Genomic DNA, 27,527 nt, shown 5'->3' on the forward strand with positions numbered 1-27,527 from the left:
CTCCTGTAGGTTTTGAAGAAGTATTTTAAAATGCTGATTCCAGGATGTTTGACCCGGGAGGGCAGAGTGAGCTTTTGCTGTTCAGATTGTGGATTTTTTTTTTTCCTCCACGTCCACAAAACAAAATGAACTAAGCACAAGGGAACAGCAGATAGGAGAAAAAAGCCTTCAAGCACTTCCAGCTCACACAACTGCAGCCAAATCTTCTTCAATCCACAGCTTTCTGTTTGAGGAAACTTGATTTCTTTTGTGGGTAGGTTCCTCTCACCTGGATTAAAATGTGTTTCATTGTATTTGGCTGCATTAATTGGTGCATGTCAAGTTATGTTTAGTGAGCAGGCCAGATAATCAATATGCTTCAGCATTTCAAACCAAGGGGATTTGTGTTCATTGAGTGGCCTGGCTCCTTGTTTTAGGCATTCAAGGTTTGTTTGTTTGCCCTTTCTTTCCTGGCTGCTGATTTGAATGACAATTGTACAGATAATAGCAAGTCATTCCTTTAGGAGTCATGCCACTTTGGGACAAATCCTACTTCTTAGGGGTATGTTTAAGCAGTGCTTTAATGGGCCATTTGTCTCCTTAGCCTTATAAAGTCCCCCCCCCCACACACACCATAGTCTGACACCACTGTAACAAGTTCTGCTTTGTGTTTATTTAAAGGAAAAGGGACAATTGATTATTTACAGTGACAAATCCACTCCTGCTTTGAAGCTGATAGCAAAGCTCTGATTGACTTCAAAGGGAGCAGAAGCAGACCCAGAGGGACACAGCTAACTTTGCAATGTATCCATTATCTTGGCAGAAACCGGGGAGCCATCACATTAGGATTGAATGAATCATTTCCCCCTCATTCTGTGATCTTATCATCCCATTGTGTTGGTGCTTTGCAACAAGAAGCCTCTACAGGACAGATATGATATACTCCTTGGTCCCGTGGATGGGGGATGTGGTCCCTCCACAACTTGACTCCTCCCTCCCGTCTGTGGTTTGCCTCCAGGGGGGTAAGGAAAGAGGAGAATTTATGCTCCCCTAAGAACAGGACTGGAGTTGGCTTTCAGGCCAGGGGACACGATCCAATATCAGCTATTGCACGTGGGACCGCTCTGCCATGTATTATCCATGGACTTCGATATGCTTAGAGAGGTGCAGATCATCTCAAATGGTGCGGGAGCATGTGCTCTAGTGGAAGAAGTTGGCGGAAGGAAACAGATGGTCCAACCTGTCTAATTGCTCTTAATTATTGATTCCTGTGTGATTTATGCATGAAGCTGAGTGAAGACTCAAGCCCCCTGTCGTTCCTATTATTATGCACATTTCAGAATGGAGCTGTGATCCCCTGGTTGTGTTCACTTTTCACAAGGCTTCTGGCTAACAGGAAGACACAGCAAATGGTAGGCTAGTATTGCAAAGTCTGGACAAGAAGGGAGCCTGGGGTGTGCCACTTATTTGCCCAAGGAGCCTGACTCTCTTCAGGTCCGGACGCCTGGCATTTCACACGCACAGGACTCCCAGCCATTGCTGGAAACCTTCCTGAAAACCCAGAACTGACATCAATTAAAAGACTCTTTAAGGAACTGTGATTCCTCTAACACCTGCTCCCAGAGCCTTTGCAAAGAGCAAAGGAGGTGAAATGGCCTGTGCGGTTGGGACTCATTGCTGCGCGTGATCTGCCCACCCCAGGCTGGTGCGAGTGCGTGACATGGGCACTTGTGGCCTTGCCACCCAGGTTTACCTGGCCAGGCTCACGGTCCCCCATGGGTGGCTGAAGTATGGAGCTGTTTCCAGCTGCTGTGGGTAGTGGCAGAGTCCACAAGTCGCCAAACCAGCGCCCGACACAGGCATGGGCAAAACCAGGTGGACAGAAAGGGGCCACGCAAATAGTGAAATCAATGATTATCTTTATCTCTGGTGATACTAAAAGTTTCCCTGGGGCCACCAGGAGATGCGGTGCTGTGCCAAACCCGGGGACCGATTGGAAAGAGTCCAGCAAAGGGCAATGAAAAGGGGACTGGGGCACACGACTTGTGAGGAGAGGTGGAGGGACCTGGGCTTATTCAGTCTGCAGAAGAGAAGACTGCAGGGGAGAGGAGGGGGATTTACTAGCAGCCTCCAACTCCCTGAAAGTAGGTTCAAAAGAGGATGGAGCTGCGCTGCTGTTGGCAGATGACCCAAGGAGCACGCAATGGGCTCCAAGGCAAGCTGAGGTTGGATATTACGACTAACTTTCTCACCAGGAGGGCAGTCAAAAACACACTGGAGCGGCTTCCCAGAGAGGTGGTGCCGTCTCCATCCTTGGAGGTGGGCTGGTCCCGCTGGGAGGGAGCAGGGGGCTGGGCTAGATGCGACCCCCTGCATGCAGGCATTGCCCTTTTAAGATGTGGCCCCACTCCCCTCCCAGCCCTAGCCCCAGCCCGAGCCGGCGGCTCCCTGGAGGGGGCTCTCGCACTGGCACGGCGGCGAGCACGGGAGCGGGCGAGCGAGGAGCGGAGCGGAGCGGAGCCGGGCTGCCCGGCCCCTGCATGCGGGCTGCGGCGGGAGGCGCCCCGCGGGCTCGGCGACGATGGGATGCTGCACCGGGCGCTGCACCTTGATTTTCCTCTGCACTTTGCAGCTGGTGAGTGAGCTCCGCAGCTCCGCACCGGCAAACTTTCCGGCTCATCCCAGCGCGCGGCAATGTGGGTCCCTCCTGCTGCCCCTGCCCGGCATCCCCTGCCGAGATGGGGACACCACGAGCCCCGGACAGGCTGCGGAGAGGGGGGCTTTAAATCTCCTGGGCTCCAGCTTGGGAGAATTGCTGCTTTTCTTTCTCTTGTATATGAACTTTCAGCCTCGGGGTCCTCCTAGCCAGCCCTGCAAGCCCCCCTCCCCTGCCCCCTTCTTTTTCTTGCTGGGGTTTTTGCATGATTGTATTGAGCGACTTATACTGGGGGGTTTCCACGATTGGATTGACGACTTATAATGGAGGGCTTGCATGATTTTTTTTTTTTTTTTGAACGAGTTATAATTGGGGGGGGGGGGTTGAATGATCTTTTTGAACGAGTTATAATGGTGGGGAGGTTGCCTGATTTGTATTGAGCGACTTAAAGTGGGGGGTTTACATGGTTGTATTGAGCGACTTATAGTGGGGGGGTTTACATGGTTGTATTGAGCGACTTATAGTGGGGGGGTTTACACGGTTGTATTGAGCGACTTATAGTGGGGGGGTTTACACGGTTGTATTGAGCGACTTATAGTGGGGGGGTTTACACGGTTGTATTGAGCGACTTATAGTGGGGGGGTTTACATGGTTGTATTGAGCGACTTATAGTGGGGGGGTTTACATGGTTGTATTGAGCGACTTATAGTGGGGGGGTTTACATGGTTGTATTGAGCGACTTATAGTGGGGGGGTTTACATGATTTTTTGAATGAGTTATAATGGGGTGGGGGTTTTGCATGATTTTTTTGAATGAGTTATAATGGGGTGGGGGGGTTGCCTGATTGTATTGAGGGAGTTATAATGGGGGCTTTACACGATTGTATTGAGCGAGTTATACTGGAGGGCTTGCATGATCTTTTTGAACGAGTTATCATGGTGTGGGGGTTGCCTGATTTGTATTGAGGGACTTATAATGGGGGGTTTACATGGTTGTATTGAGGGACTTATAATAGGGGGTTTTGCATGATTTTTTTGAATGAGTTATAATGGGATGGGGGGGGGGGGTTGCCTGATTGTATTGAGCGAGCTATACTGGAGGGCTTGCATGATTTTTTGAACGAGTTATAATGGGGGGGGGGTGGGGGTTGCCTGTATTGAGTGAGTTATAATGGGGGGTTTACATGATTTTTTGAGTGAGTTATAATGAGGGGGACATTGCCTGATTGTATTGAGCGAGTTGTTATAATGGGGGGGTTTACATGATTGTATTGAGCGAGTTATAATGGGGGGGGGGTCTTTTAAAGGAAGTCTGGCATTGGTAGGGGGCACGGGAAGGGGACAAAAGGACCTGGTGTTGAGACACTGCAAGTTCTCCTAACCCGGTGCAAGTTCAGAGAGGAGGAAACAAAGCCAGGTTGGACAGTGGCAGCCCCTGAAGCTGCAGCCCAGGGTCCCTCTCACAAGGGTGTGTTCCCCTTGGATGGACTGTGTTGCCTGCCCTGGCAGAAACTGAAACCCGAGGGTTTCGCCCCTCCTGGTGAAGATGGGCAGGCACCAGGAGAGGCCAGACAGTCACAGAATCACAGATGACAGAGGACGAGGGTGGAAGGGAGCTCGGGAGGTCACATCTAGTCCAACCCTCTGCTCCAAGCAGGACCAACTAGATCATCCCAGCCCAGGCTTTGTCTAGCCGGGTCTTCAAAACCTGCAAGGATGGAGACCCCGCCACCTCTCTGGGTAGCTGGTTCAACGAGAGATCAGCTCTTCGATGCCCCCTCGCAGGTCACAGCTTTCCGTGCCATCTGCCCGCCTGTCAGCGTGGAGTGAGCTGTGATTAACAAAGCTCTGGTTGTTTTCCGATTGTCCCTTCGCCTGGCCTGTTTCTGGAGGTTCCCCTTCTTGTCCCTGGCTAATAGGCCCCAGGGTTTCCTTAGCCTTAAAAAGGAAATGCCCATTCTTCATTTAATTAAGCATTTTCCCTCCTCCTCCTCCGAATTTGCTGCAACTGGCAGCATTGTCTGCAGACCTCTGGGAGGAAAGGAACAGCTTTGGATTTAAGTTTTACAGCAAGTTAGTGCCAACTGGGCATTTTGATGATGTTTGCTGTGGCAGTGCTTTATTTTCCATGGAGGGACACATTTAGAACAAAATCTCTCGCTTAACGGGAGGGGAGAAAATAAAACCTGGGAAGCTGCTAGTTTTACAGTGTAACCCTTTGATCTAAAAATTTGAAGCCTGGAGCGGGGGGAGTCTCTATCATTTATTCTAGAGATAGAATAATTAAGAGATGTCGACGTAAGGTGCGCTGTGCAGATCACAAAGTAAGCGGCTGGCTTGTGCTCTTCATGCCCGAGGATGGAGGGGTGTATTTCATCTTGGTGCATGTTTAGTCTTATATTGGGTCTGGTGCGTCTTTAGTGGCCGGGCGATATCTCCCACGGGATAGCAGACAGAAACTGTCACCGTGCTTCCATCCGCCGTGGAGCACATCATTGTCTCTTAAATGCAGCAGCGCATCCTCCTGCTTTCAAAACATGCATTCCACATAGACTTTGCTTAAGCGTGACATGCTGGAGCTGCCCTGGGTTTTGACAAGCGTGGGAGTTTTCTGGTATCCAGGAGACGGGGACAAAGGACCCCAAGCTTTTTTTCTCTCTCTCTCTCTCTCTTTAGGACCCTCCTCCCCTGGAAGAAAAGAATCAGATCTTGTTCATTCTTAAGCTAGTCTGGATGCCTCTGCCTTGGAGGTTTCCCATGGCACTTGCCTGGGGAAACGGGGAGAGATGCAAAAATGTAAAGGATGGGGTGGGCATTCCTGAAACTCCGTTGCCGGGAGGGTAGGATGGTGAGCTGGAGGCTAACTTCCCCAAAAGTGAGCAGGTGAACCAGCGAGATCATTCCTGGTGCCTTTTTCGCTCTCCTTAGCTGCAGGTTGTCCCATCATTTACAGATCAATACAGCCAAGTGACCCACCATTGAGATGCTCTTTGTGACTGAATCAATTAATGCCAAACACAGAAGATATCAGACCCAGATCATCGAGAAATTATAGTGACATGAGCTTCCTTTGTTCTTCTCAGCTCTCTGCTCTGTTTCACTTGACACTTTGAACTCTCTGTATCCTGCCCTCTGTCTTTCCATGCACTGTGCTAGTTCCAATTAAAGCACTGGGGTGAAATCCTGGTTCTTCTCAATTCAGTGCAAGTTTTGCCTTTCAATATAGTGAGGTCAGAATGCCATCCACATTTCTTCAAACTTCTAATTACAGGGCATTATTGTTTGAAAATGATGAAGTCGAATGCATGCCTTTCTAGTGCAATCACTGACTATCAGGAGGAAGAGAGAGCGAGAGACATGTATACGTATCAATGTGTGCATATATACACGTATAAATGTGTGTATACACACACGTGTTTATAAGCTTTTGATGGCTTACAGACATCATAATAGTTCTTGTATGCAAGTAGCTGGACCACTACCAGGCATGTGCAGAAGTGTTCACAGATCCTGAGAGGTTCACAAATTGTAGCATAAATCCTATGCCGGTAAAAACATAATTCCTGAGTACATTAATCATTGCTCTGTGTTGTTCTCCTGATTAGAAAGTTTGTCATCCAACTGGGGAGCTGGAACAACAACATGGGAATTCAGTGACCAGCTACACAGCACGAATACCAAATAGCTCTCCAGCAACCCACAGGCTGCAAATCTTTTGCTAGGGCAAGCTTATGAGCATGTCTGGAGAAAATCAGGATCCAGTCACAGATGATTCGCTAATCAAAAGGGGGCTATGTTTTGTAACAAATAACTGACCAGCTCCACTTGTATCCGTCATCTGCCTAAGGTTTTCCAAATAAAGGGAATGACTTCTCTGCTTTTAGCAGTATACTTGGGGTATGGGGAGTTAACACTGCTCCTTTTCTCTTCCACACAAGTGTGTGTAACTGGGCAACATTTCTTTGTTGCTCCGAGTCCACCACTATCCCCAGTGGAATTTAAGTACATGCTTAAAGTGAAGCACATGCTTAGGTGGGTTACTCTTCATCCATACAGGAGTACTCGGTGTGGTAGGTTCAGCCCACAGCGCCTACTTCTAACTGAGGGAGGTACATTCAGCAGGTTATACATTGACGAATACATCTAGCAGCACGGTGTCCTGGACCTGCCAGGGCACACCAGACTCTCTCCAGTCCCCATCACTGTGTCAGCAAAGGGAAGGTTTGGTCCCAGAGTTGACAATGTTTCCTTTTGTTTCATACTGGGGTGTCTACACGTGCACAGTAACCGAAAATTACTGTGCAGTATGGGTGTGTGCCTACATGTGCGCACTCCTACTGTGCAGTAACTATGGCGACTTGCACTGACTTTGGTGTAAATTTGCTACCTGCATGACACAGATAGCAAATTTACGCCCGAGTAGTTACTGCGCAGTAAGGCACGTGTAAATGCCCTACTGTGCAGTAACCCTGTGTGTGTGGACTGAGTTGGGACTAACTTTAATCCCAAGTCAGTCCACACACAACATTACTGCGCTGTAATGCCTGCACATGTAGGCACCGGCATAAAAACCACTTACTGTGCAGTAAGTTACTGCGCAGTAAATGCACATGTAGACACACCCACTATGTTGAGAAGTGTAAGGGTCCAACGGTGTGAATTAAGGATGAAAAGTGAAGACTTCAGATTTCTTCTTTAGCACCACTTTAATCCAGCTCCCTAAATTGTACCCCCTCCTGCCATGTTCCTGCATGGGCATAGCACCATAAAGGAATTTTTAAGCAAAACCTAAGCAAGATGTTTCCACAGCAAGGAAGCGTTACCCAGAGTCTACTCCTTTGAAGAGTGCCAAAACACCATGTCCTATAGAGATTAAAGATGGACTCTCCAGCCATGGGCTGTAACTCAGTATTTTTATAGAGGGCACTCTCTAGCACTGCAAAGGATTGTGGGATTCGGTAAGTGAGTCCTGGCAAGAAGCCACAAAAATTTTCTGGGTCCCAGAGAGGAGGATTGTCAAGGAACATATCCCTCTCTTTGCACCCATCAGGGCATTTCCTGGAGCACTAAGCATTTGTGCATGGACGGTGCTGTCTGAATTTATTCCAGGCAGACCAGGCATGGAAAATTTCCCCCTCTCCCTGCACCCTGCTCCAGTAAATGAAGCAATTGTAGTTTCTTTATTTTATTTTGTTTTTAATCAGTGCCTGGGTTGGGAGCTTGGATGCCAAACTTGTGCCTGGAGACAATTTTACAGATAAGTTATAAATCCTTTAAAAATAGGGGGTTCTTATGGAAAAAATGACAAACACTTCAAGGACGTAGCGAGTGAGGAGCCCAGGGATGGGGCTATGGATGGAGACCAGCCAAGGATAACTATATACATTTATTTACTTATTTCCTCTCTCAGTATCTCCTTCCAACCCCTCCCTGTCAATGCCTTTTTAATCTCTTACAGAAGTGGGTAACCCATTCTGGAAACTATTTGAAACCAATCTAGAGCTCTCTCTCATGACTCACGTGGCTCCGACTGTTTCCTCTAGACAAAAGTTGATAAAATAACACATGGGGGTGGGGAACAGTCACCTGGCAGATGGGGTGGCGATGGGTGTAGGTGAGAGCAGAATCCGGCCACAAAAGGATGAATGAAAATGTTATATTTTATAAACGTATCTGCTATAGGAAGAGGAAGCAAGTGGCCTGAAGGCTGATTTTAGACTAAATCCCCTCCGTGCCAATATTAGCAAAACCCTGCCCCTCTTTTATATATGGAGCAGCCCCAAACTTTGAGGCAATTCCAATCAGCCTCTCTGCTGCAATCCATCCTCTCCTTGGGGCAGGGGCTGTATCGCTGACATCTTGCAGAGTCTCAAGCTTGCTAATAATCAAGAGCTAGTCTCTGCCTGGCCTTTGGGAGTGAACCGTCCCCTTCCCCTTTGCACAGCCTGGTTAAGAGCTAAGATGAATTATATATTCCCTGCACAGGGCACCCCAAAGTGAGGGAGGGGCAAAGCTAGTCTTACCCTGCACTTGACTGCAGCCCAGAAAGCAATGCTGGTGCTGGGAGAGAGGACTGACATACTACACATACTTGGGGAGCAGGGCGTGCTGCCAGCTCCCACATAATTGCATAATTTCACAAGTTGTGTGTGCTGACAGAGTTGCACCTACAGTAGTTAAAACATAAGCAGGTACAAAAGCAAGCAGTCGTGTTACTGTTACCTTGTGCTTCCCAATCTCTTTATCATCTTCACCTGTTGCCTTTCCCCTTAAACTTAACCTGTCATCTCTGCAGGACAGGGCCTGTCCTTTACTTACGTTGAGGCTTGGCAAAATTCAGTAAAAATTGGATTATATCGGCATTTATTTTTAAGCATTTATTTCGATTTTTCTCCATTGTAAGTTTTCAGGGTTGCACAAACTTAGGGGTATGGGGGGCAACCAATTTTTTTAATGAAAGATGTAACTACTGTAGGACTGCCATCAGCTAGGGTTGCCAACTCTGTTTGAATCAATCCCGGGGGGTTTCTGGAACGCCAGCACGCCCGCGACACAGGCCGTGCACGCGCCCACATTTTTGCATCTATCAGTTACGGATTATGGTGCGTATACATTTTAAAAACCTGTTGGATTACTGTATAAATCAGATACTTAATATTTATTTTAATGAATGCCCTCCCGTGTATCACCCAGGTGACTCTCGGCAGTCTCCTGGAGATTGATATCTAATTCCTGGAGACTTCAGGGCAATCCTGGAGGCTTGGCAACCCTACCATCCATGATTATTAGCGATGGAAATATCTTGCGGGTGTGATTTGGAATCGCTGTTTACTGAGGGTTACCAATAAAAATCGAATCCTGCCAAACCTACTTAAGTTTGTACACCCTCTGGCACAATGTGGGCTTATCCATATTGGGAGTCAGTAGGCAATGCAGCAGTACAATTAATAATGCAATTGATATAACGACTGGATTACACGCATTGTCTTCTGAACTGTGTAACGTTAAGGCTGTGTCAGTGCTATGTCTGGTCAAAACATTTCCGATGAACTGATTTCCACTGGCAACATGGGCATTGGACTGAAGGAATATTTTGCAAAAGGTCTGTGCCTTCCACAGAAAATGTTGAGTTTTACTCCTGTATTTTGACCAAAAAATAAAAACTATCCCGATCGAACATATCCAAATTCCAGGCCTACCCCCTCAAAAAAAAAAAAAAATTATAGCCAAATCTTTTGTGGATGGAAAAAAAACTCCATTATCTGAGCAGCTGTAGTTAGTAATGACTCAGCCGTAGCATTTCACTTCAAAAGCTGGAGAGCAGCAAAATTGAAAGATTCGTTCAAAGTCCGGCATCACCAGATCCACAATCCAGATCCGTACTTGCCATTGTGGTGACCGATTACAAGTGACTCCTAGGAATCTTATGGCTTTGTCTTCTCCTCGCAAATCCATTCAGAGGTTTCGGACCATGAATAAAATCTAGTAAGGTCCAACGCAGTCAAACAGTTCCCTCATTCCTCTTTCCTATGGTAGTTTAGCACAAGGTCAATCTGGTTGTTTTGTGATCTCGTAAATATTAAATAGGTTGGAAGCCTCAAAAATGGAAAGGGATGCGCTGGACTACAGAAAGCCTTCTTTGAAATAGCATTGTGATGTGGATTAATATGTGTTTGTATCATTAGTTTGCACAGTTGTTTTTCTTAATTGGATTTCATCCCAGATAATCCAAACAATAATGACTGTTATTTTACCAGATTGATAACTAAATCTAGAATTTCATTTGGGAATATTATGTATCCTGCAATTCAATCCACTCTTGGCACGTAGCATAGCATAGCTTTGTTGAAATAAATGAAAAGCAGAACTTTTTGTTCACAAAAAATAGCCTCTTCAGACTCTAGAGCACTTTTCTTGCTGTACTTGCAGTGGGTTCCCGGTTTGACTTTAATGGCAAAGAAACCTCCTCCTGTACATCTTCTATCGCCGCTGGGCTGTGATCTTTGGAGATAAAACTTTAGAAGTATCTGTATTACTTTACTGTATTCCCTACTGTCTCCAGCTGCCCATTACTTAGAAGTAAAAAAGTTAAAAAAAAATGCTTGCTTTCTCTCTCTGTCTCTCTCTGTGTGTGTGTGTGTGTGTGTGTGTGTGTGTGTGTGTGTGTGTGTATAGCTCTATCTATCTATCTAGATATATACATTCAAAATTCCTTATTTTGCAAATGGCTCTGTTGTTGAGTTTTTGGACACTCTATCAAAGCCACTAATTAGTCTGGGTATTGGAGGAAAGTTGCGGGTATGTTCTTGGGCTGGAAAGGGGAAGGGAGAAATACGTTTTTCTGTTACTTGATTTATCAGCTGGCTGGATTGATCTATTCTTTGTATAGTTATTTTTGGTATTATTTGCTGTTCGGAGCTAAAGAAAAAAATATAATAGATATATATCAGCGCATCAAAATAACAAAACGGATTGATATATCAATATATTTTCTCAGCATTCAAAATTCACTCATGGGGGGCATCAAAAAACCGTAAAATTAGCTTAAGAATCGTGAGATTTTTAAAAATATTAAATATTTAAATTCTGTGTGGTTTGACCTTTTGCATTTTGAGTCTGTAACGGTTCACGTTTTCAAGGTTTCCTCCACAACCATGAGAGCCAGACTCTTTAAACGTTGTTTACAGGGAAAGCTGAGATCTTTTCTAGCAACATAACCCCAGAGCTGGGACCTTCAGAAAAAAAGAGAATATCAGAAGACATAATCTATGCATGAATGCTGGTAGCACTGTTTCCCTGCATTTTCACTGGCGTGGCTGAGAGCAAAGCCTGGTTCGAAACCTCCATGAGAGCCAAAGGGGAATACAGGGATTTCTGGCAATTATGCTCCGAGTTTGGCAGTTTTAAATGTATATCTTTAAAGAACAAATAGCGCAGGGCCAAGCACTCGGCTGGTGAAAATCAATATCACTTCTTCACGGACTGCTTCAGAGCCAGATGTGAGGCTAGAGAAGCCAGTGACCGAGACGGTGGCCGTGCAGGGAGGACTCCATGCAGAAAGAAATGGAGAAGCTGCCTCTGCTCCCTCTTGCCCCCTTCTCCCAGATGCTGTTTCATGCCCCCAATTCCTGACACCTCTCTGCTGAAATGAGGAGGAGGAAGCTGTAGCCTCCGCCGCCATCTGCCACTGCTTAATGAAATATAATGTGGGAATCAAGGTGCCAGATGGGCTCTGTCACCTGCTTGCAGGCGGCCCGCCTTCCCCAGCTTCCCTGGCCCCTTGCACTGACCGGCCAGCTGAGCAGAAGAGGTCCCCAGCTGCTCTCCTACCTGTCTCGGAGTGGGACACTGCTGCTTTCTCCCTTGTTTTCTTTTTTCTCTCTCTCTCCCCAGGAATACTGCCCGGCCCCAAAGGCCGACTGCCCTGAGGGATCTGGACAGTGCCTCTGTGCTCTCCACCCACGCACCTCCCCTTCTCAGAAAAGTCGGGAGCATTGTGCTTCACTTCATTTCTCCTGGCAGTAATCCCCCTCCCCTGCGTGGACAACAGGATGCTAGGGAGACTGGGGCATACTAGCATAATTGTGCCCCCAGGGCCGGAGCCATAGCCGAGACCTACTGCCCTTTATGCTGAACAAAGGAGGCTCAGCATTGCCACAAAGGCTACTGTTGATTCCCCAGACCTGAGGGACATCTCAGAGGTCAGCTTTACACTGCCTGCCCTCCCCTGCCTCCCCAAGTAGGGTGCAGAGTCAAAGCAGGGGCTTGGACTTTGGCCCTCTTGGCCCTAACACCCGTTCCTTGATTAAGTTACAGCAGCCTTCAAGAGCTGCCTAGTCACCTAAATCCCCCAACCTGTTTGATCCAAGTGTCTTTTGCTCCTGAGAAGCTAAGGCAAAAACTCTTCAATGAGGCAGAAATTTCACATCACTTCTCTGTCTGGCTGTGCTGCTGTTTAGCCACGGGGATTGGTGATGGAGTGACCTGAATGCACCCGGTTTAAATCCTGGAAAACCCACCTCGCATCTATTTCTGGAACATGCCATCATCTCCACCTCGACACTTAAATCATGAAAAAGCAGCCAGGAGGAAGAGAAGGACCTGCCTAACCTTTTCTAGTAACAGTGTTTCAGGGACTTGAGCAGGGCAGAATAGGTGCCTATACCATTTAATAAGTGAAGCAAAATCAATCCCTAAGTGTTTAATAGGATCTGGCTGTGGGGGACAGTGCCACATCCCATGTGTTGTGGCTGATGCTTTGGCTAAAGTCTTGAAGCCAGTGAAATCTCCACCAGCTGGATTATCTTCTGGATGCGCAATCCATTTGCGGTGCTTCATCTTTAAGCACCATTTCAGCTGTACAGGGAAGGTGAGGTAGAGGACGCTAAAGAAAGGGACAGGGTATTTTATTACCCACAAGGAACTTATAAAATATTGAGCGTAACCTTGCGGAGACTGCTGTCTCTGGGGCATTCGTTCATCTGCCAGGCATAAACTGCTCCCAGCAATTAACACTTAGTCACTGTCTATCTGTTGCTCCAATTGGCCTTACCTACTGGACCATAATAGTCATGGTCTTATCACCAAGGAGATGGACAAATTTGGAACTCGTTGGGGACTCTAATTCCCCATCTATTTAGTTCTATCCTTATGTGTCATAATTTCTGTGATACCACAATAATGGTATTACCGTATTTAATAGGAATAGCTTTCTTCTCTGGCCAGGCCATTAATAGGGAACCTATTGAGTTCAGCTCTTGTCTATATACACAGGACTTTCTGCTGCTTGACGTTCGCCAAGTACCAGCCATCCCATGAAAACATGACTTCAGGTTTTTCCTGCTGGTTTTCCTTATCCCACTATTTTCCAAGACACAGCTTTTCAAAGGCATCTAGGTGCCAGACTTCCTGTGATGGAGTCTATGACTTTCCCTGAACTCTTCCTGGAGGGATCAACCCCGCATAAGGAAACAGAAAAACCCCACTCAGGCCTGGCTAGCAAGCAGATTTGGGGGTTGTTGGAAGGCACCCTGCCACCATGCAGCAGGGAATGACAATTCATGCAATTCTCTGTTTTGTAGTACATGGCATCCCTGTGGCCATCTACGTATCCCATTTCCTTGGGTATTCAGATAACCAGGAGTTTGGATAATCAGAGAGGTTACTTAAGAAGCACAGTTCAGATAGTGAAGCTCTGTATGGCTAGCGTTTTACTAATTATTTCAAACACACTTGTTTCCATTTGGATTTTTCTGCCTGTGGGTATAAGTGAAAAGCGGGGCATTGGAGAGGTTGGGGACATGATTGCAATGCTTACAGCAGACACGCGGTGTTGCTTAAGGGCAGTTTTTGTTACTCCTGTCACTTCTCCGGTTGCGAGGTTACCAGCCCCCTTTTTCTAGGGAGGAGCATTTGCCTCCCTGTGCAAGGCAGGAGGTACGAACCTGCCCAGAATATTTTCTCAGCCGCTCACTTCCGACTCCACACAGAGCTATTGAGTTGGCGCACTGACCTGATTTCTTCAATTCAGGCACATCACCTGAAATAGCCATTTATCTGAATTTTCCCTTCTTTTCCAACCAATCTGAATACCCAGTAGATGGGGGTTTATTCCCTTTAATGTCGATCTGTTGACCCTGCACTAGATCTGGCTGGTGGGGCAAAGGGGAGTGGGCAGAGTTGTCCTGGAACAATACATTGTGATTCACCGAATAGACCCAAGTCCTTCACAACAGTGTTTCTTGCCTCTGAAAGGGGAGAGTTGCAGCTACTCCGTGCCTCTTAAATGAGTTCCCATTCCTGCCTGAGTTGTTCCGTTTTCTCACTCGGGAAGAGTCCTACTGCAACCTCAGTATCTCGGCACCTTCAGCTCCAGAGGTCAGCAGCTATTAACTGGGCACGGCAGAGGACATTGTACACGGCCATGTCCATGTTTGGGGAATACACCCGCCCAACAGGGTCTTTAAACAAACCTCATGCATGGCAACATCCGATGCAATTCTTCCTGGAGTTGGTGGGAATTGCAATTGAATTTGGCCTCACCTCCGTATGGCTCTTATGTCATTAGTAATACTAATGTCATTTGTCCTGTACTTTAAGTCAGGGTTTTGCAAATTAGTGTCTGCATGCCCCTTGCGGTATGCAGGGAACATTGGGCAGTTGCATGAGAGGAAGCAATGGGAAAGTAGAAGGGAAAGCTGGAATATTTCTTTTCTCCCCTTTTGCAAATTCATAATAAAAAACAACTTGCCCGTCTCCAGTAGGTTAGCGGAGAGGTTGCAGTGTGGCCGCAGTAACCCAGCATTGCACTATCGGCAATGGAGAATCCCAGGTGTACAGGGCAGTATAACAGATGGGGGCACACGATCCCAAACCATTTGAGAACTGCTGCTTTAGGCAATGGCATTTCACGCCTACTACACATGATTTGCCATGCATAGCTTCTCTTCCTATTTTATTTTAATTAGCCTTCAGCATCGGGGTTGGGAGTGAATATTAAATACCATTAGTTCCAACATAGTGTTGTCTGCCTTGTATTTCTGCTTCCTGTGGTGGGTTTGATGGTGGGGAATAGTGGGTTATGCTCTGTGTAAATACTGAAACGCTAATCCCCTGGGGGCAGGGACCATGTTTTTTGTTGTGTGGTTATCCAGTGTCGCCTGCACTGCGGCTGAGCTCTAGATGCTATGGGAATACAAACTGCAAGCTCCTGGCTGGGTCAGAGGTTGAGTTTGCATTGGTTTTATGTGTGTATGTAGCTGTTGGGTGGGCTGAAACAGTGCGTGGGACCATGTTAGGGAAGACAGAAACAGCAGGGCTGTTCCCTGCAGAGATACCTCCTCCCTTCTCTCCCTGTTTGTCCCTTATCTGGGACTTAAATTTTGGGCAGGGTTTCCCCTACCCGACCTTTGCTTCAGCTGTGGAAAGATGGGAGTGTTTCTGCATTCACTCACTGATCTATGTTTTGGTCAGTAGTTACTGCTGCTCTTTCTTTATTAGCAAATACGTTCATACAGCCTATTTAGACTGCACTTGTGCAGAAAGAGACGGGTGTTTTAGCGGGCTCAGAGACCGAGGAAAGGTGATATGAGTCACTTGTGTTCACTTGCTGCTGGTAGCATTGTCTGACTTTTTTTTTTTTAATTTGCACCAAGAGGCCCCCAGTGCAACTAGCTAATACACTCCAGAAAGTGCTTGCTCTCTGTCCCAGAGCCCATGAATGGATTATGGATATGCCTGCACTGTGGCCGTGCCCCAACCACAAGCTGCCACCTGCATGCACCAGACCCAGAAGTGAGTGTGATGATGAAGATACTCCAGGACATCCCCAGTGGCTGCCCTCAAATATGCTGGACAGACAGGACTTGATTGTCCAGCAAGGGACAGCACTAGAATGGCTTCACCATCATGTTTCTGGGCCTGGGTCCCACGAGCAGGAGCGGGTGGGCACGGGCAGGACATGCTTGCATTGCTGCTGGCAGTGCAGTCCTAACCCGACTGAGTAGAGAATTGAGCCCAAGTCTTCCAGCTTCCAGGTCAATGTGTGATCCACAAGAACATCCTTTGGTTTTCTTGTACCTTTGAAAAGTCCTGTGTGATCTCTAACTCCTTTGGCCAGAACTTAAACTGTACTCTTGGCTCTTTTGGAAAGGTCAGGATTTTTTAATTCTCTCTTACTGCCAAAAAAATTAAAGAGACATTGCTCATATATTACACACCACAAACACCGGTTGCTTTTTCCTTCTTTTCTCCATACTTATACTGTTGGACGTGTAGGAACATCTCTTCGCGTGTCTCAGAAACATGCAAGACAGCTCATTGCTGAAAACATACAGCAGTGTGTCTGCCCATGGGCTTCAGATGAGGAGCAGGGGTCCTTGCCGTCGGTTGAAAACAGCACAAATGGGGAAGTTAGATATGAGGACTTACATGAACACGGAGATTGTCAGGGCTGCCCCAGAAATAGCTTAAAGCTGAGTTGTGCGGTGTCCTGCAATAACAGATAGTGTGCTACAAAGAGCCCTCTGCTACTCCTTCAGACAGTAAAGGTGATGTCCTCAGGTCTTTAATGGCTATGTGACCACTGCTGGAAACTCTTCCACTGCTAAATATACAGCCATGTAATAAAGGATCTGTAATCTGTGAACTGGGATTGAATGAATACTTGAGCGAATCCTTTAAAGTACAATGCATTTCTGAAGCAGCTACAGTGGCAGCACATGGGAGGGGAAGAAAATTGGTTTGCAGATTGCTTACCTAAAGAATACTTTCCTTGCATGAGAAGTAACCCAAATTTAATTTGTGCTAAATTCTCTCGTGGCAGAGATTCTTGTAGTAGACGTTATAATTGTCTCCCAATCTGCAGCTCAGAGCAATGCCCTACAGATGCAAAGAGATCCAGATGAATTTCATTTTTTGATGGTTAGATATCTAATAGATTTTCTATAAAAGCAAGGAAGGCCTGTTCTGGGGAATTCAGTAGCTCATGGGGTCAGTTAAGGGATAGAAGACTTGCTGTAGCCTGGCAAGGACCGCCGTTCCATTTTAGCCCACCCTGGGCATGTCTACACGTGCCCATTTACTGCGCAGTAACCAAAATTACTGCACAGTACAGGTGTGTGTCTACACATGAATATCCATACTGTGCAGTAAATATGGCGACTTACGTCGACTTGAGCATAAATTTGATGCCCTCATCATGCAGGTATCAAATTGACGCCCGATTAGTATCGCATGTGTAGACACCTTGCTGCACAGTAACACTGTGTGTGCGCACTGGCTTGGGACTAACTTGAGTCCCAAGTCAGTCCACACACAACATTTAATGCACTTTAATGCCTGAATGTGTAGATGCCAGCCTATTCCTGCTTACTGTGCGGTAGGTTACTGTGCAGCAAATTTAAACTGGTGTAAATGCATGTGTAGACACTCATGCCCACTGATACTTACCCAAAGTTACTGCCTGATGGGACTTTGGTGGGTAAGGCGAGAAGGAGGTGCTTTATAGCCCATCTACTATAAGGAAAATCAAACTAGCATGACTTTGCTGATGCCGTTACACTAGGACAACGGTTCTCAACCTTTTTAGTCTCAACGGACCCCTTGTAAAATGTCAGCTCTTAGTTTTCACACCTTTTTGGACTAAGGAAAAAATAATAGATGGATTCTGCTACAAAGAACTCCTAAAGATCACAACAGATCAGCATGTTTTTAACACTAAGGATTCCTATTTGCATTCTCTGGGTTGAATCTTGTGAATCACGTCTGCACACCTTACAGTGTTAACATTGCATGGGATCCTGCAGCACCCTTGAAAGGACCTCAAGGCACCTCAGGGTGGCATGGCACCTTGGTAAAAAATCTCTATACTAGGGCAAACCCTGCTTGAGGTTGGAGAATCATAGAAAATAAGGGTTGGGAGGGACCTTAGGAGGTCAGCTAATCCAACCCCCTGCTCAAAGCAGGACCGTTCCCAGCCACGGCTGTGCACTGTTCTGGCTCAAAGCAGGTCTCACGCAAGTGGAGCTCACTTCAGCACATTACCAGCTTGCGCTGCACCAGGACAATAAGCAAGCATAGTTGAAGTTGAATCTGTGAGCAGATCCCAGGATGTCAGAAAATCAGCATTGTTAGGGAAACCTGGTTAGCAAATTTGGAGTAGAGCGAGGCTGAGATCTGAACAGCCATTGCAATTGAATTATCTTCTCACCTCTAGAAGTGAGCTCTGGCACTGTAGGAAGCTTGTTTAATCCAGGCTAACGTGATGTCCCACTCCAGTGACTAAGTTTAGTTTAAGACTTGATGAGGTTGCTGCTGCCCCTGAGATAACCCAGGTTCTGGTGCCTGACCTATGCTTTTCACTCAAGGGTTGTGGATTCAGTCCCTGCAGATGACCTCTCCAAGGTCACTGTTACACTGGTGCTGCGGTTGCCCATGCCATAGCTGTTTGGTGGACAGAGGACTTAGTTCTCCAGAGCTGCCTAGATGGTGTCCTACCACAGACACTAAGTTTAAAAAAAGACTAAAGGAAAACTCAGTTTTACTCTTGAATAAAACATGAGCCGTTGAGGAGCTGCCAATTGGCGAGGGGCAGGGAGAAGCGGAGGAAGGACACCGACTCAGAAATGAAGTGAACGCAACCACGATGTGAACGAGGGAGCTCGGGAAGGGCTTGACAAGCGTGGGACATGCATGGAAACTTAATTGGAGAAGGAGTTGGTTGAAGGCCAAAAATGTATACAATAAAACATAGAAACTAGACTAGACTGTTGAAAGGCCCCTGGAAATCAAAACAAATTGGGTAGCTCTGCGAAAGAGATAAATTATGCTTATAAGACAAACAATAGCCGAGTGACACCGTATAAATAGTTACATATAATAACGCCACTGTGTGTCTCGGCTCCGCTAATTGGGAGGCTGGGCAGCATCAGATGGACGCTGCATTGCGCATTTTTCACTTATAATGAGGAAGAATTTTTCCCCTTTTAATCTCCTCTCCACCCATCAACCCTATTTAACGTTGAATTAAAAAAGCCCATCTCTGCTCCACTTTCCCACAACAAATTCATCACGGCAGGAACTGCGTTAAAAGAGAGAGGTTGAAACATAGAGAATGTCTTGTTGCGTGCTTTTAATTTGCAGAAACGTTATCAAGAAAAATAATGCCAACAGAAGTATTACCTGAATAAGATGTGTCCATATGGACACTTGTTCAGGTACAACATTGACCCTTTCCAAATCTGGCAAAGAAATGTGTTCTTTTTTTAAAAAACATGATGAATTAAAAAATGTAAATTGAACTGCTATTTGCAATGCTGCAAAGTACTGAACAAACATACAAAAAGCCAGAAAGTAAAAACATAGGTTTCATTTTGGTTTGAAATGCAAAAAAACGAATAGCATCCATTGCCAAAAGTCAACTAATTGTGATTAATAACAATTAAAATAAGAAACGATGCCAACACTGTCCTCCAGAGTGCTTGCAACCTTTCCAAGCTGCAAATATCACCTGCAAATGTAGCAAGTGTATTCCATTATCTGAATCATGAACATACATGTGGAATAATACTGGCCCCCAAATAGACCGCTCTGCAGCCCAGCCTTCATGTGTCCTTCATGTTTGACAGTAAACCATTGCTACATACTCTTCGAGGGTACTTTTTCCAATCAGTTGTATGCATCTTACAGGAATTTCCTTTAAATCAGGCTTCCCCTACTTGCTTATGAGCTTGTCACGAGGCCTTACTAAACACACGACGCATCACATCGAGAGCTGCTCTTCTGTTCAAACACCCGTTATCCTGTCATCGTTGCAAATTAGGTTGATGTGACATATATTTTCTTTATAAATCCAAGTTGGCATCTTCTAGGTGCTTACAAATAGACTATTTGATTATTTGTTCCAGTCATCTTCCAAGACCTGAAGTTAGGTTGACTGGTCTATAATTCCCTGGGTCCTCTTTTTCCCTTTTTTTTTCTTTTTTTTAAAGCAGGTGCTATATTTGCCCTTTTCCAGTCCTTTTGCACACCGATCCTCCAGGAGTTCTTCAAGATAATTGCAAAACAGGACTGAGACTGTTTCAGCGAGTTTGGGAAGAGCTCTACAATGAATTTCATTAAGCCCAACCAATTTAAAAACATCTAATTTATCTAAGTAGTTTGTTCTTCCCCTATTCTCTCACCTTAGTTCTTTAATATGTTGCTGTTGATGCTAATTGTGTTAGCCACCCAACACCACGCTCTTTTAGGAAATGCCGAAGTAGAAAAAAAAATTAAAGTCTTTGGCCCTCTCAGTATCCTCTGGTATTGGCTTACCCTCCCCATCAGGTAGTGGGCTGCTTCTTTCTTTGGGGTGGCTCTTCCTATAGACTGATTTCATGTTTCCCCTTGCTAGTTGTGTCTCATTTGAGGCTTTGGCCTTTCTGATTTTGTCCCTGCATGGTCATGCTGTTCTTTTATACTTGTGCTTAGTCATTTAATGTAGTTTCCACTCTTTTGCATGATTTCTTCAGATCATCCAGCAACTCACAATTTAGTCTTTCCCTGCACTTCCTATCTTGATTAGTGCTGGTGTCCTTAAAATCCTTTCTTTTTTTCTTTCCTGTTTCTCATAAGATCTTACCTGCCAAGTCTGAGTTCACTGAAGGATGCTTTCTTGAAGTCCATTATCATCATTTTTATATATTATACAAAATGCATCCACATTTTCTTGCTTATAGTGACCTACAAAAGAGAAAGAGGCCGATTTATGCCTTGTTCCAGTGGGGTGCTTCTTCAGAAGATGAAACCAATGAGCTGGGCAGGATCCAAACCCCTTGCAGGAGCTTCCTGGGAAAATAGTCTTCATTAGGGGCTTGAAACCCCCAGATAGGGAATATCTGATGGGAACTTGGGTGTAATCCCTGAGAATCAGTGTTACAGCTTTGTTCTCTCTCTCCAGATCCTCTGGGATACAAAACTGGCGTTGCTTTCCGAATTGATCGGAAAACCGAAAAATCCTCAGTTTACATTGCCAGTGGGAGGGGAAGGAGGCTAGGTTTGTTACCTGTAATTACTGAGCAATTAATCAATTATTCAACTGCAATTGATCTTTTTTTTCTCATAGAGCAATCAGAAGAGGAAAATCATTGGGGACTGTTTTATTTTGTAGCCACTTGATAGCAGGGGAGGCTTTTTTACGGGTCCACACAGAGCGGACTATGACTGTTGGGAGCTCCCTGGACTGCTGCCTCTGTAAACAAGCTGACAGTCCCTATTTTTAACAAAATATGTGTTTTTCTTCTTAGTCACCCTTAAACTCCTCCTTGTCAAACTCATCACGCTGGAACTAAAAACTGAATTGTCAAGCACCTCTTATTGCTAATGCTGTATTTTCTCTGCCAATGCCTATTATTTATCATGCAATTCTAGCCTAATTGAAAGCTAGGAGGATTACTAGGAGATAGAGCTGGTCATTTTATTTTCCATCAGAGTTCATTGTTGTCATGTTAAATAAAAAAATGTTTTTTAATATATGATTCTTGGGGGGGAAAAAAAATATTTGACTCTATTTTTTTTTTTCCTCAATGTTTTCATGTTAGTGGGTTTTTTCCCACCCTTTTCCACTGGAAATTAAAATAGGGAGCCCCAAGCCTTCCAAAAGTCTCTCTCAAATGAAATTTTTTTTAAATTTCAGCAATAAAGAAACACACGAATGACTACATAAAACCTGTCAAAGTGTTGTGCCGATTTCAAAAATCCCTTGCAAAATCTGACTTTCTCATACCAATTTTGGTAGTTAGCATCACTTGGGATTTTTTTCAGTGAGATGTTTTATTCAATAGGAAATATTGATTCCCTGAAACTAAAAGTTGTCGCAGAAATATTCCTGTTGACAAAGTGTTGGCAAGGAAGGTTTCTTAGCACCAGCTTTTGAATGTCGGATCAAGACGCGTGCACAGGGAAGGCCCTGCCTTGAAATGTCGTAGACCCAGGTTCAAGTCCCTGTGCCAAGTGGACATTTATGCCATTTGGAACAGCTCCAGCAGGAGCGACTGAGCGACATCTATGCCAAGAGGCTCACAATTGCAGCACTCACCTGAGATGTCGCAGATAGAGAGTGAAGGGGCCTGAATCAGGATGCCTGCATGCTGGTCATGAGTTATGGAGGGGTATGTGTGCATGAGCGTCAAAAGGCTAAAGGCTTCAAAAGGCACAGCAGCTATACCTATATTTAGCCCTGATACTGAAATAGGAAAAAATCTGATATTTCACAAATTTTCACAGGATACATGCATATTGTATGTATGTATGTATATATATTTGTAAGCAGTTTCCTGCCCATCTGTCTCGACACTTTATAGTAAAGCGTCTCCACCTTAGAGACTTATTCATATATAAATGCAAAAAAACCCAGGTGTCCTGTTTGTATCTGTATTTTTAGATCAACTCAAGCTCCTGTCTAACCTGCAAATGTTCTGTATGCTGCTAAAGGGAAAGATCCCCTGGGTTAAATTTGATATATCAACCTGAAGGCTCCTGCAGTACTCGCTCATCTGTTCTGCAGTGAGCTTCCAGCTGTTTATTAAGCTTCCAGTTGCAACCCGCTGGCACGAAGGGAAATACAAGATTAATAGCTGAAGTGTGCAGCAGTGGGGTGGCTGGCAGGTGAACTGAGTCTGCGTTCCTTACCAGGTGTTACTGGGATTTGGGGTAAATCATCTCTCCTGGACAGCTAAAGATCACAGTCCAAAGCCAAAGATGGGGGAGGCAGAAGCACAGGTCTTGGCTGAGTTTGCTTTCCCAGTTTAGGACTGTGATAGAGAAGTTGGGGATGAAGGAACTCAAATAGTAGGGTCGTAGCAGAAGGTTGGCAGCCAGAGACGCCAGCTCTTTGAGCCCAAATCATTCACAGGCAGTTTACTGTCTCCTAAATGCTGATTTAAAAAAAACAAGGAAACTATGTAAAAATACATTAAATTCGTTCTTTTGATGAGACATTAAAGAATATTTTATGGCAGTAACCTCAGCCTGCCATTATAACCTATTCAAAGTAGCTTGATTGTTATCCCCTCTCTTAAAAGAGGGAAACAGGTCATAACTTACCCAGTGTTATGCAGCAAGTGAGAGGAACAGGTTGGAAGAGAACCCAGGAGTCTTGATAATACTTAATATAATGCATAATACTCCCTCCCCAAGCCATGCTGTCAGCCCCCGGAGTCCCACGCTGACGGTGAAGCAGAGCTCAGCTGTGCCATTGAACATGAAGTGAGTGGTTTGTGTCCTCTGTCCCTCTCCCCTTGTTGGCACTGTATATTCACAGCTTTTTCACATCATCCATAAAGGCAAGGGAAAGGTTTCAAAGGGACGGGAAGAATCTGGCAGCTTCGGAGCCCGTTTCCTATAAAATGACAATAAAAGTTTAGGAATGAGAGGAGTCTGAAAGGGAAAGACCTGCGCCTTGAGCTGAGACATCAGAACGAATATACACAGTTCAAACCACTGCCTTACATGGCAAAAGATGAGAGAGCTGCTTTCGCCAGCACCGTTTTTCTCCTCCCAGCTCATTTGCCAGGATGTCTTCTGGCCACACCAATCCTCCCACCCTTTTGTAGAGCCTAAGACTTCTCTTCTCTTGTTTTATAGGGTCTGTGTTATAAGGTCTGCATTTCCAAACCAGTGAGCAAAGAAAGGTGTATAATGGTTTTACTAACCAGGATGGGGCTTGTTTAGGCTACTTTTGCCAGAAGTAGGTACTTTGGGGAAATGTCGTGCTGGCAGCCTTAGGCCTTGATGCTGTTCCCAGAAAATGAGATGATAAGTGCTATGGAGAAGTCCCAGACGGATCTTCCTGCCTGGCACGTTCAGATACCGGCACTGACAATAGCAAATAATACCCTGGTTCAAATACTAGCACTCCCCGCAAATGATGACAGGGTAAAAGGACCAGCAAGAGGTATAAAGCAACTTCATTTTTCTCTGACTTCTCACCTAAAAATGATACCCTGAGCTGAGCTATCCGATTCTTAGGTGTAAAATAAAAAAGACTGCACTGGCAAGAGATCAACAAATTGATAGACTCGCCTTCAGTTTGTATTGCACATAGCACCTCTCCTGTTGCTTTGCAATACAATGTCTGCAGCCTGGACGACTGTTACAAAAGTATGGCTCATGCATTCTAAATAATGACCTTGAATTAAAACAGCACAAGTTTTTTGGGGGGGGGTTTAAAGATCACTGATACATTTTGGGTTCTTCTTGTTTATCTTCGGGTTCCCAAGCCTTTATGATGCACGTGTCACATTTTCAAGCTTTTCTCCACAATTGTGAAATCTAGAAACTTTTTTTTTTAATTAAAACTGAGATGCTCATATAATCCCATGTCTCTGGGAGTTAGAGCATCATTGAAAGCAACCAACACCTATTGTAATGCACTCTGTGTGTGTACACAAGTGTGTGTGCATACATGTGTAAATTGGTGGCATGGCATAAGATTACTGGATAGGTCTTCACTTGGCAGTTAATCTGGGCTTTTACTCGGGTGTTTCCTATTGTACAGCTCGGGTGGAGGTAGGTCAGCTCCTCATTTCGGCTTCAACCTGTACTGGTTTCCCACCCTTTCTCCAGTACCATCACACTTGCCTTTGCATGCCTAGGACAGACAAGCTCCCCCACCATCCGCTGCAGCTCAGGGTCCTGTGAGATGTGACCCCAGATGTCCCAGCAACAGGTGAGTGCAGCTGCATTAAGGACACAGCACCTATATCTATAATGTCTCTATATCACACTTGGCAGCACTGCTGAGAAGTGCATGCAGCCCACCCATCCCCACTCAGCCTCCTCCCAAGCTCCAACATTAAGCATTGCGGCTGGCACAGTGGAGCCCTGTGTGCGCGCTTTCTTTTCCTCTGGCACACTATTTGCACACTCAGAGCCATTCTTCGCCAGCTGCGCTGCCTAATTTTGGAGGTGTGAAATGAGCTAGGTTGCAGGGAGTGGTGCTATCACCTGGGTTAAGTCTGCAGTGAAGACATGCCCAGAAAAAGGCAGCTTTCATAGTACTTCAAGCAGGCATGTCTCCAACAAGTCCCACAGCACTTCGGTGGGACTTACACTTGTGCTCACAGTTAAATATGTGCTGAAGTGCCACTGCTATTGGTAAGGAGACGCTGTGCAACGATGATCAAAAGCCGTGCTTCGAATTGGCACAGCAGCGGGGCAAAAACACTGCTTAGTTGCTGCTGGTGGAAGAGGAGGCAGCGAGGGAAAAATCTGTAAAATCCTGGTAAATTAGTCTGGTTGGGCTTGCACTTTATTTGAGAGAAGGAAACTCTTTCTCTGCCTCCCTGCACCACCATCCAGCCCTGCCAGGCTAAATCTGGGGAAGCAGAAGTGCTAAGAGCACTTTTCGTATCCTAATGGGGAGATAAATTCTTCTCGGCCTTTTTTTTTTGCTTTTCTGGAAACAGATGCTGTATGGGAAAGGGTCCATTTGTACAGTAATTACCAATGGAAAATTCCAAACTGCTGATTTCTCTCTCTTCTTCTCTCCTTTCTCCTCCCCCCACCTGGATTATAACAAATGGGCTTCTATTCTATGAGCAAAGCTGAACCTCCACAAAGGCAGATCCTGATTCCTAGTATTATTATTATTATTATTATTTTTATTTTTATTATTAATAATAATAATATCATGTACCTTTATCCACCATTTCTCACCCACTCTTAGTTTCCTTTTAATGGATTCCCTTCTGTTGCTCTAGACTCTGCAGTGACACGGGGCTGATTTGTAATGTAAATTGGCAGCCCAGTGTAAAGGCGACCTGCTAGAGCACTGCAGGGCTCTAATTATAATTTTCATTAAACTCCTTCTGTTTACGAAAATCCAAGCAATCTGGAGCTGCAGCAGGAGCAAAAGGAAATTAAAACAACACTACCGCGTAGCTGCAATGTCACTGAGGGTAACCCTGCCAGCTGTTTAGGAGGGATTGAAAGAGGACCCTGCCTGGTCCTGGTGGACAAAGTTTAGAAGTATTGCTCTGCCTGATACAATATGGGCATGCACAGTCTAATCCCCCCTCCCACCAAGTAACCCTATATCCCAGCTTTGCAGAGGTTGTTTTCTTTTGAGACCTTGGCCTGTGTAAGTGTTTTATGAGTGATCCATTCGTGACCTAATTATAGGGATCAGCTGCTAGGGCTGTGTCGAAAACTTAGAGGAATGATCCTATTTCTGCTGGAGTCAGAGGTAGGAGCTGACATTCACTTCCAGAGTAGGATGGGGCCATCAACTCTGCAAGTCAGATGGTGGAGCTTGAGTAAAGAGGAGAGGGTATGCTACACAGTGCAATCAAAAACCTAGGGCCTGCATAAATGACTGGTCACATCCCAACCTTGTATCCGAGCATAGTGAAGCCCATCACAAGCAGTAGTGCATGTGGTTATCTGCTGAAGGATAACCTTGCCCTCAGTCCTAGGCAAAATGAACAGAGACATAGTCTCTCAGGAAACTGCAAGTCACTTTACAGTCCAGCAATGCAACTGTTGAGCTAGACTCATTTTGGCAGCTTTCAGTCGCCCAGCATTTCCCAGGGCCACCATAGCAATAAGATGGATCAATACAGTCCTGGCTACCACAGGCAAAGGTGTTCCCTATTCGAGGAAAAAGGCTCCAGTAAAAGGAAGTCGTGGCAGGACAAGATATTTCCAGCCTCAGTCACATGCAGACAGCAATAGTGCGTGCTTTGAGGCATGGATGTGTCTGTGGTAGTCACTGCTGCAGCCATCCAAGGTGTTGCAACTGCAGGCTTTGATGAAGAGTTTCCTGGAAAGCACTGGGCAGAAGATCAAGCTGCTGCCCTCACCCTGATGGGTTTTCCCCTGGAGGGCACAACTGGTGACCTTTTCTCTTGGGGGCCAATCCCACCCCAGGGGCTGCCTTCATTGGCAAGCTGCGCAAGCCTGGGTGAATTTGATCCATTTTAAGTGCAGTGAGATCCCTCGATGAAGGATGCCACTTTGAGTTCAGAGTAGTTACTGCACTGATGAGGGAGAGGATCATTAGGGTGGTAGAAGGAGAGTCTCCCCAAGATCGGTGTATTGTCGTGTTACTCCAAAGTTTGGAAAAATATGCTTGTAATGATTTTTCCATGTAGTAGGCCCTCCTGAGTCTGAACACGGATGTTTTGAACCTAGGAAGTATAAGGTGGATATAGAAAAGGGGGTGTGTTAGCATGACTAGGCATGAGGTTAGCATGACAGGTGTAGGCAGGGGCTGCTTGCTCAGGTTCATGCAGACCATCCTGTGAAATGCACAGGGGACTGCATTAGCCTGCATGCCAAAATCCCAGGGGAATGCATGATTAATGAGTGTTACAAGGGATTATCACCCCTGTCATCTGCTCGGGAAGAATATT

The 27,527-nt window shown here is 45.6% G+C and overlaps 1 protein-coding gene across 2 annotated transcripts in view; it reads left to right on the plus strand.

The window, feature by feature from the left end:
• The first annotated feature begins 2,408 nt into the window (after positions 1-2,408).
• The window catches only part of NKAIN4 (sodium/potassium transporting ATPase interacting 4), a 73,182-nt gene continuing 48,063 nt past the window's right edge, over positions 2,409-27,527 (plus strand). Inside the window, exon 1 of one of the 2 annotated variants that reach the window (XM_019484445.2) lies at positions 2,409-2,614. In XM_019484445.2, coding sequence (XP_019339990.1) covers positions 2,561-2,614 — 54 coding nt within the window. In that variant the 5' untranslated portion in view covers positions 2,409-2,560. The remainder of the gene's footprint in view (positions 2,615-27,527) is intronic. The other variant, XM_019484443.2, reaches the window with a different exon arrangement.

This window comes from Alligator mississippiensis, chromosome 9 (genome assembly GCF_030867095.1).
Source record: "Alligator mississippiensis isolate rAllMis1 chromosome 9, rAllMis1, whole genome shotgun sequence".
Taxonomy (NCBI): domain Eukaryota; kingdom Metazoa; phylum Chordata; order Crocodylia; family Alligatoridae; genus Alligator; species Alligator mississippiensis.